General features: G+C 46.1%; 1 protein-coding gene across 1 annotated transcript; it reads right to left on the reverse strand.

The window, feature by feature from the left end:
• Positions 1 to 6,033: 6,033 nt before the first annotated feature.
• On the reverse strand, positions 6,034 to 6,569 carry LOC108157795. The gene is made up of 2 exons (XM_017290028.1): positions 6,201 to 6,569; positions 6,034 to 6,117 (listed from the first exon to the last, which is right to left on the reverse strand). Exons 1-2 carry the CDS (start codon positions 6,567 to 6,569, stop codon positions 6,034 to 6,036), a joined length of 453 nt encoding a protein of 150 aa, XP_017145517.1.
• Positions 6,570 to 10,015: the final 3,446 nt, after the last annotated feature.

The raw sequence follows: 10,015 nt of genomic DNA on the forward strand, positions 1-10,015 counted from the left end.
GTGGCGATTGGCCAGGAGGAGACTCTGGCGATGATTTCGTCATTTCGAGGAGGTTTCACGGGAATGCAACACGAACTGAACCGAAAAGTACACACAGTCCAAGACTTCACTTCCTCTGCCGCCTGCTCGTATCTCCCAAGATTCCATATACCGATTTCGGCTATAAATAAAGAATATTTGTATTTAATTTTCAGGGGAACTCTACTAAATTAAACTGACGTGGCTGTGGCACCTCCTCCTGCCCCAAAACCAAACACTGATAAACGACGTCAACTATTTTAAATTTAATTTCATATATTTTATTGCCATTACCATAAACATTGGTGGGCACCATTGGAGGGGGCTTCCTTTCGTTTCGGTTCAGTTCGGTTCGGTTGTATTTACACTTCAGATCGAAGGTGCGATAAGTCTGGCCTGCCCCCACACACACAAGTGGTCAGCCCCCGGACACGGAGCGGGAGCCGTACCCGGCGTGTGTTGAAACTAAGCGTACGGCATACGGAGTGCGGCGTGCACACACTCGTAAGATAAAAGCGGCAGAGCCTCCTCCTCCGGCTTCCTCCATCTCGTCTTTGGAACGAAATGGAAATGGAACTGGACTGGAATGTGATAGGCTCTGTCTGGCACTTGACTAATCTACTGATACTCGTAGAACTCACTTCAAATATCAATCCATACGTATAAATTTCCAGCCAAAGGCAAATTAATGGCTCTGAAACACAAAATATTTGCTACGTCACTTAGTCAAGTGGCGTTCAGACAAGGAGTTGAGTTAATGAGAGACTAGAGAGGAACGACGGCAAGTCTGAGACACAGGAACCCTTTGGCGGGACTGTACACGAAAAATTGAACTTTTGGTTACCTACGCTGGCAAGGACAGGACAAAGACGGTACGGGACGGGACACAGCAAAGCTCCTCCTCACGGGGCCGGGGTTCAACCACCTTTATTCCGCTCCGCTTCGCTCCTTATTCTTCATCTCATCTCTCTGGGTTCTCTTTTTGTTTTGCTTTGCTTTGTTTTGTTTTGCATTCATTATGCCTTTGATTATTGTTTGCTTTGAATGAAAGTTTGTCCTTTTCAGCATTATTTTATTTGTTGTGCGTTTTTTCGGGACTACCGGAGTACTTCTTCTACAGGTAATGCCGAATTCCGCTGGCCTTTGTTTTCCTCCTTTCGGGTTTTGAATTTCATCCTTACGAGATGTGAGCTTTGATTGGGATCGGAACCAAAACCAAAACCAAAAAAAAAACAGTTCACATGGTGGACCAAATGACGCATATTACGAGCATTCTATGTACAAGACATACATATGCATATACATCTATATTTTTGTCTCGACGAACAAAAAACTGACAACGGAAAATGCTTTTCAAAAATGTTTAACCCGAGACCTCCCATCCTCCTCCTCGCCTTTCTCCTCAGCGAAACTTTTCACATACATTTCTCTCTAAGTGCTGTGGCACACACAGACACGCACTCGGACTCGGACTCGGAGTGAGTGGAAAATGTGTCAGGCGACAGATCAGGCGACATTTGTGTAACGCCAATAGCGAAAATACAATATGTATCTGCACTGTCCATATAGAGGCTTTCGGCGGTTCGGAACAAAGCGAAAGGCAACAGACGCTAAAATTATAAAGAATTTTCAAAACGATGCCAGATTCCATCTTTAGCCTCTAGCTCCTCATCCGATATCTACCCGTGATGGATCTGCTTATACCAACCATCCGATCCGAGAGAGGCTCGTCCAGGAAAACTTTCCCAAATGCAAACATTTGTTTAATGTGACAATCATGGTATAAATAATTTAATTAATGCATAACCATAACGATTATTATTATAATTATACACACACAGATACCCACATACACACACGTATAAATATATACAGACAAAGCATACGATGAATATGCATGCGGAGATGGTCAAAAAAGTGGAAACTGAATATCTGAATATCGGTGTCTTTCAAACAATAAAACTGGAAACTCGTTTTTCTAACTGTGGCCTGTGGATGGGAGGCCTATGACGAAGACTTGGGCAATCTGGCGACAGGTGCAGGGCTCCGGAGTGTGCCCAGAGTGTCTGGGTCTAGGCATCACGTCATCGTCGAATGCTAATGCCCCAAAAAGAGAAGATCTGCTGAGTGGCCAAAGCAAATACATGGGCATTCCAATATGAATTAAGTTTAATCAATGCAAATGATTTGCACTAATTTAGCAACTAGTTTTTCTGTGTGTCTCGGTTTGCTCAACTTCCTAGTTTGTCACGAAGCCACCGCCGATATGTATCTTCTGTGTGTGTTTGTTCGTTAACAGTCCACTCATAATTGATCTGTGGAAATGTTTGCCAAACGAAACCGAGCTTACAGACCAGGCCATCAGGCCATCAGCCGAGACCCATCGAAGACCCATCGAAGATCGAACCCGCATGCTAATTGGAACTGCAGCCATCCAGAATGATTATGATCATTGAATGATTAACCTTCGGCGTGTAATAAGTCTATTGTTATTTCTCAGAATCAGTCAGTGTCCATGTGTGAGAGGGAGAGCTCATTACACCAGAAAAATGTATACAAATGCCATTTGAAAATCTGTTTCTAGACGTTCTGTTGGAATGATTCATTCTCAGCCGTCAGCTGAATGCAAGCGAATCATGTAGTAAATATACAACTTTGTATAAACATTTGTGTTCGTTTACGAATATTATGGCAGTCAATGAAGGTTTCCATCGATTCGTATAAATATATATACATATAGCGAAATTGTTCCCATTGAATGGTTGTTACCACTTTGAATCTCCTCTTATTTATGAGTGGAACTCCTTCGAGTGAAAAACTAAAATATCTACTTCCAATTCATCAAGTCTACAATTCTTTGGCCATGCTAAGATGCTAAGGATAAATATTTTAAAATATTTGATTTTATTTGTTTAAAATCCCCAACACTCCAATGTAATTCCATCCGGTTTAAATGATTGTGTGCTCGAGTGCGAGTGCATTTGTGAGTACTGTGAGTCATTGTGGCTGCTGCCACAGCAGCGTAACGGTTATACTGTTGCACTGATATTTCCGATCATTTCGCTTTGGCTTGGGTGCCAGTGCCCGTCCCTGTCCCTGGCCCAGGGCCCTGCACAGTGCAAATAGTACACAGAGCTGTGATTTTCTGTATCGCGTATTTGTGAATGCACAATATTTGAACAGACGACGCCTTTCGTGGTAATTTAATGCACTGTGTGTACATATTTAGTTAAGATTCGTAAACAAATCACGTCCAACAACAAAATCCAGTCGCAAAAGTCCAAGTCCCGATTGGAGGCCCATCGGCGATTGAAGCGCAGCTTTTTTAAATTTCGCGCCATCGCTTACACACACACACACAAACACAAAGCCGCTGGCAAACAGTGAAGAGATGCCCCTGCCGGTTGCGTTGGCGTTGGCGTCGGCGCAGCATTGAGCGTTTCTTTTCGAATGAACACTCGCTGGCACTCATTAAAGATATGTATGGCAGCGGAGATTACCTGCGTCCCAAGGTATGCTGCGTTTTTGATCGCGTTTGAGCACATTGATACGGCATGCAAGAACATACCGTAAGTCTCTCAATGTTTTCCAAATTCTGAACTGCTTTTAACACTTTTTAAAATGGAATTTCTACTTATCCTAATATATACACAAAATGTATTTATCTCCTTTAAAAGCCATGGCATTTGTGTTTATTGAACCTCTTTTTCTATAGTCCACTTGCATCCCTTCTGGCACATAGCTGTACAACACCAGCTCTCGGTTAGGGTATTCACTGTGCGACCCCGTGCCTGCATTGTTTGCATTCCTTGTATCTGTGTTCCATTTCGCATTCATTAGCCGTATTCGCACTCTCTCGCCGTCTCTCTGATGTCCGCATTCATTTTGCATGCATCGTTTTTTTTTCAGCTTTTGTTTTTGTTTTTTCTTTTTTTTTTTGCTTTTGTTTAACGACGTCGTCGTTACTTCTTCTGCTTCTTCCTCTTCTGGTTGGGGGCTGCTGCTGATCGTTTGTACACTCTTGCAGAGGGTATAATGATTTTGACCAGATGTTTGCCATGCAGGAAGCAGCCACATAGACCTTCGAGTCGATAGAGCCATTTCCGTATGTCCGCATGTCTACCTATGCATAGTCTTCCCTGAATTCTTAAGGTTTCCTGCAAGTCGGAACCATAAGAATATTGGGTTCAACATTTAATATCTTTAGATAATCCATCTAAATGATCAGATCTTTGATATATGTATGTATTTATATGCTTTTTCATGATGTCAAGCTATCATAAAAAAGAGTGATGACAAACACCTCGTTGAGAGACATTTTTTATGTTTCATATAATGGTCAAAAGCACAAGCGCTGTACCTAGTTCTTTTTATAGCTAAATCAAAGTCATATGTGTCGTAAAAATGTTAATCGATAGGCATTCGAATTAAGTAAATAGTTTCCTACACGAAACAGGTCCAAACTTGTTCCGCTACATATGTATAATGAAACCATCGCATAATGTTTCACTGAAAGGGTATCAACAGATTTGGCATTCGATGATGCATACAAGCACACTCATATCTTTCCTTTTCGGTCGTTTTTTAATAAACACGCAAAAGAGCAAAAGGCGGGAGGAAAAGGAAAGGAAAGAAAAGAAAAGAGACTGCGCCAATGCCGGCCGGCTTTTTTAACCGACTCCCGAGTGCGCTGCGTCGGCTACTGCGCCGGCGACTGCGACTGCGGCGGCTGACTCACAGACGAACAACGAAGAGTGCAGGTTTTTGAACTTGTCCGAGCGACTGTTTGAGTGGTTGGAGTGGAGTGGAGTGGCGGAGGACGGGCTGACTGACTGAGTCGAAGCGACGTCGCTGCGCCGGCGCGCATTCGGCGTGCAGTTTTGCGCGCGCGTTTTTTTGCCGTTTCCTTTCTGTGCCTCTTCTGTTTTGTTTTTCTCTTTCGGTTTCTGTTGGTTTTTGTGGCTTTTTTCTGCCTTATACATTTTTTAAATTTTTTGTGCGGCCAAAAGTTTTGTATATTTTTGTATCTTCTTTTGTTGTTGTGTGTGTTATCTTTTCCTGACTTGGAGATATTTCCTCCTGCGCTTTGATTCATAAAATAAATGGATCGTCTTTTAGCTGAAAAATGAATTTGTCTGTTGTGCGACGCATCCGCATGGGCTCCCCCTCCTCCACCGGGCGGCAGGAGGCAGTCGGGCGATTCATCGAAATGCAAATGACGACATGATTAGTGCCGCACACGAATGGTGGACTACGGGGGGGGGAGTGGGAGAGAGAGCCATCATAAAAACCAGAACAGGGACCCAAAAACGGACAATTAATTAAAATGCATAAATTATTGGGCTCCTACCTCTACCTCTACCTCTGCCCCTCCCTCCTTGTTCGCGGCTCTTTTTGGGACATTAGTTAGCCCTTTTTATGGCGCCGTTTCATTAGCGTTTCGCCACCAAAGATTAACGCCCAGTGGCGCCCCAAAGTAGGCAGCGATACAGGCTCCTAGAGAAGCGAGAGACCAAGGATCTGCTCAGTAATGATTGCTAGCCCTTGAGTGCTTGCCGCCTAGTGTTCTAGAAGTTTATATAGCACAATCTTCCCGATTTCCGTAAATTCTAACCTCGAACCCCGAACCCCGAACCCCGACCCCGACCCCGACCCGACCCCGAACCAGTTCAACTAATTTGCGGATCCTTGGAAAGCCCCGTTAACGTTGTAAATTGAGGCTAAAATGTGTTTCCCAGCTGCTCCCAGATCCCAGCTCCAAGTCTGCTGAGTGTCTGGATGATGCCGACGCAGACGCCGATGACGATGACGATGACGAGGGGCGACACTTAATTTTTTTGTGTGTGCCAAAACAATTAATGTTTATTTTCGCATTTTAATTTGCCAACATTAATTGCAAGTTTATTGAGCCGCCGTTGAGCCATTGTTGAGCCAATGAACCGCGCGCCCGCAGCCTTGAATCGTCGCTCCCCTTTGGAGGTCCCGACAGCGCTGAGAGATGGCGCAGATCCCTCTTTACATGGCCGACAGGGTGAGGATCATCAGTACAATGAGAAGGGTATTGGCCAGCAGGCTCTGACCCACGAGCTTTCCAGTGGGCTGCAAAGGCCATAGCTGGATTCGTAAATATTGTTCGACGAATCGATGGCCAGGTAGAGAAGTGAAGCCAGGTTTGCCAGGACTGTGAGCTGCTTGAGCTTTTCCGTGAAGACGTCCTTGGTATCGCTCATTCTGGCCATGATGTCGAAGGCGAGGGGCACCATAAAGTAGCTGTGGGCCACTGCCAGGGTGGGATGCGATGACTTCAGGTGCAGTTCGATGCTGACCAGGCTCAGCGGAGCAATCTCCATGACTCCCGCTGAGATCAGACTCAGGCGATTGCAGTAGTCGTCAGCGTTGAAAGCGGCACGCAGCACGCCCAGCAGTCCGTGGAACAGACACAGGACCGCCGCCCCGTAGGCATACGGGGTCCTTTCCGGATCCAAGGTGTACATTGCGCAGCCGCAGCTGACCACCAGCAGGCTATTGAAAATGCCGTGAATCTCTGCCATTTTTACTTGTCGCGTAGTATTTTCGATCAATCAAGAGGTTTCTTTCGCTTTAAGAGGATTGCTACGAACTTTTAAGCGTGCACGGAAAATTTTGTATCAGATCGCTTTACTGTTAGTGAATGTTAAGGCAAAGCCAAACTAGGTTCTCTAAAAGATGTTGTACTACGAAGTCCTACTTTATAAATGGCAGGAAAGACAGAGTATCGGAATTACGGGGATGTGTCGACAATAAATGGAAGAAAGTTGGTGGTTACTGTGAACTTTTCTTTTTACCAGACCAGACAATGAAACAACAAGGTCAGTGCCCTCTGAGTGCCCAGATTATAGTTCTAAATAGTAGTCGGAATTCTCAAACTTGAAATGGACTTCCTTCCCATCTCCAGTGTCGATGAGTCCTGCATGACGAGGTAGCCTAATCCATTCGGTGGTATTCGGTATTCGATTCGTTCGGACTGAACGAAACTTCGGTTTTCTTTTCTCGCTCACTATCCATTTCATTTTCTGGTAGAGAGATCTTGAAAACAACACACAAATTTGATGGTTTCCTTAGTTTAGAGGCAGGAACATCTTCCCTTTCGTAAGAATACCATGGAGAAACCGTGAAAAAGGAGCTGCAAGGATACAGCTAACCAATCTATATGATAAGTTATATTTGGTGGTTCGTTGGTGATGAACCGCCCAGTTTGTAATGAGGTTGGGCTCCCGTATGGATAATGGATTCGCTGAGATGAGTTGGGGGCCGGAGACGAGGCATGGAGGACGGAGTCGAGGCGAGACGAGACGGTCGGCGTGAGGAGGAAACTTTTCATTTGGCTGCACACATTGGACAAGCCCAATGTCCCCGTTGATTTATTGCATCGAGGGGGCAGCTTAATCCACATCATATCCACCTGCAAGGCAGATAGCCTGGCCGGGCCTGGCCAGACAGCAGCAAGACCACGACCACGACCACGACCAGACCAGACCAAAGACCGCAACCACAAGCAGGGTTTAATTATTAATTTAAATCGCACCGTTTATATGATAAAGACACTGCGACGTGCCGTTGAGCAATAGTGCATGCCCAGCCCAGCCGTTGCAAGTGCACTCCTACTTGGGAGGGCAGGAGCGGATCTTCTGAGCCGTGGGTGCTTTGCTGCAGCAGAATGTGCACCATTTTTTGGATGTAATGGAGCTAAAAATGTATTTTTAATGGTTAAACTAAATAAAATATATTATTATTAGAGGTTGTCCTTTGAAATCCTAGACTTCTGTCGCTTTTTGGTCTAGCCTGAGTCCTCATCCTTATTTTGTATAGCTTTAGGTACTTATATACCCAAATACATTGCAAATTGTTAACAATCTTGAAACGTTGTCGAAACCTGATCTTCATTTGGGAATTCATCGTAAAACATCACGAATCGGTCGTTTTGAATGATCAGTGTTTGAATATGACCATTCGCTTAGGGGAACTTTGTATGAAATAAAAGTAAAACAGGGCTACAACGAACCGAATGAACCGAATCGGTTCTTGTGAATGATCAGTGTTCGTATATGACCATTCGCTTAGGGGAACTTTGTATGAAATAAAAGTAAAACAGGGCTACAACGAACCGAATGAACCGAATCGGTTCTTGTAAATGATCAGTGTTCGCATATGACCATTCGCTTAGGGGAACTTTGTAGTGAAACAGTGGCGGACCGAAGATGGCGTTGGAGTCCGCTCCTGGCTGGTGCAGTGTATGTGGTGTGGTGGCCTATAGCGTGACAAAAGTTGTTGCTCGAATGCCTCCTCTTTGCCAGCCCCCTATCCCGCACTCAGACAATATGAAGTCATCCGTCGACGGCGTCGCGAACTCTGCAAGCGTAAAAATATGAAAAGTGCCGCAAGTGCAGCGGCCAGCAAGAGTGCAAGAAGTGCCAGAAGTGCCAGAAGTGCAAGTGCAGCGGGCAAGTGCAGGCAGCGCAGACACTCAATTCATAATTAATCAGGCTCCGCTCGGAGTATGGCTGGACGTTTTCTCTATCTGCGATTCTCTATCTGCGTCTAGTATGGGGTATGGCTGTGGCAAGCTTAACACTTGACGAGGAGCCCTCAACCTCCGCTCCGCTCCGCTCCGACTCGGACTCCGACACTGCCTGACTGTGCGCTAAGGTTGAGCGAGCAATCGTGATCAGTCTTGACAAGGAAGATGGCCAGAGCGGGGAGGACCCGGAAGACCCCTTGGCATTTGGCACTTGGCAAAGACAGGGGCAGAGCCCTTTGCAGACCGGCTGGCATGACCCCGCCTGGGCCTGGGCCTGGGCCATGATCAGGTTCGGTTTCGGTTTCGGGTTCGGCTTCGAGGGGGCTTCAGGTTTAGCTCCAGTTTCAATTTGGCTCGTGTGGATCGTATCGTCAGCGTGTCTTGGTTACCTATTGATTTATGGCTCTGTCAAATCTGGCCCGTACTCGGCGCCTCCGCCGGCTTTGGGGTCCGTCCTAATCAACGGCATTTGCATGCAGATCGCAAAAGTTAACCAAAATGTTTAATGAGCAACAAAAAACGAAGAAAAAAAACCTGCGTGGCCAAATATTTTTCCGGCTCGCAAGACCAAACCAAGCCGGCCCCAAAAAGCAGACGAGACGCTGAAAAATTGAACGACGCGAAGCCCACAAAAAAGTGCGTGAGCGATGCGCAAATATTTGGCCCGGAGTCGAGTCGAGCTCTCGACTCGAACTGCTTGAAATGCGTGCCGGAGACCGAGACCTTACGCACTTCATAAATTATTTAACAGCTGCCCCGGCCAATTGGAGAGGAGTTGAGTTGGTGGCCCATACCCGTACCCACACCCATCCCCATTCCCAATGCCCAGAGCCGGGGGGAACGAATGCGAAGAGGGCCAAAGGGGACCAATTTTAATTGCCGGCTACATGACAATGACAACCGAACAACACACGCACTCACGCACTGGGTCCCGGGACGCACTGGGAAGGCCAATCCCCAACAACAGAGGCGGTGGCGGTGGCGGTGGCGGTGGTGGCGGCCGAAATCGAAAAGGGAAAAAATGTGCGAATTTTTGACAACTGCAAATCGAAGTCGAGGCATGTACAACATGGCTCTGTACATGATCGCCGCCTCGCCTGATTTATTGCAAATGCCGCAGCCAAGTTTCCAGATCGTAGCATCGACATCCACATCCACATCGACTAGGCAACCGACCAAACCCACCAAGTCGTATGAATCACGGCTCGGAGTACTCGTATATGAACAGATTGTCGCAAGACTGGGGGTAGAATGAATGGCACATTTAGACGAAAGTGTGGCCACATGGGGCACCGAAAAGATTGAAAGATGAAGAAGATCGGAAACGGGGATTGACCGGATGTTGGAAGCGGGTATCATACGTACAGTGAGAGCGAAGAGAGAGGAAAATATAGATCATTTGACTGCAGATTGAACCCAGAGACTATGAGACGATAAAAT

Source organism: Drosophila miranda, chromosome XL (genome assembly GCF_003369915.1).
Source record: "Drosophila miranda strain MSH22 chromosome XL, D.miranda_PacBio2.1, whole genome shotgun sequence".
Taxonomy (NCBI): domain Eukaryota; kingdom Metazoa; phylum Arthropoda; class Insecta; order Diptera; family Drosophilidae; genus Drosophila; species Drosophila miranda.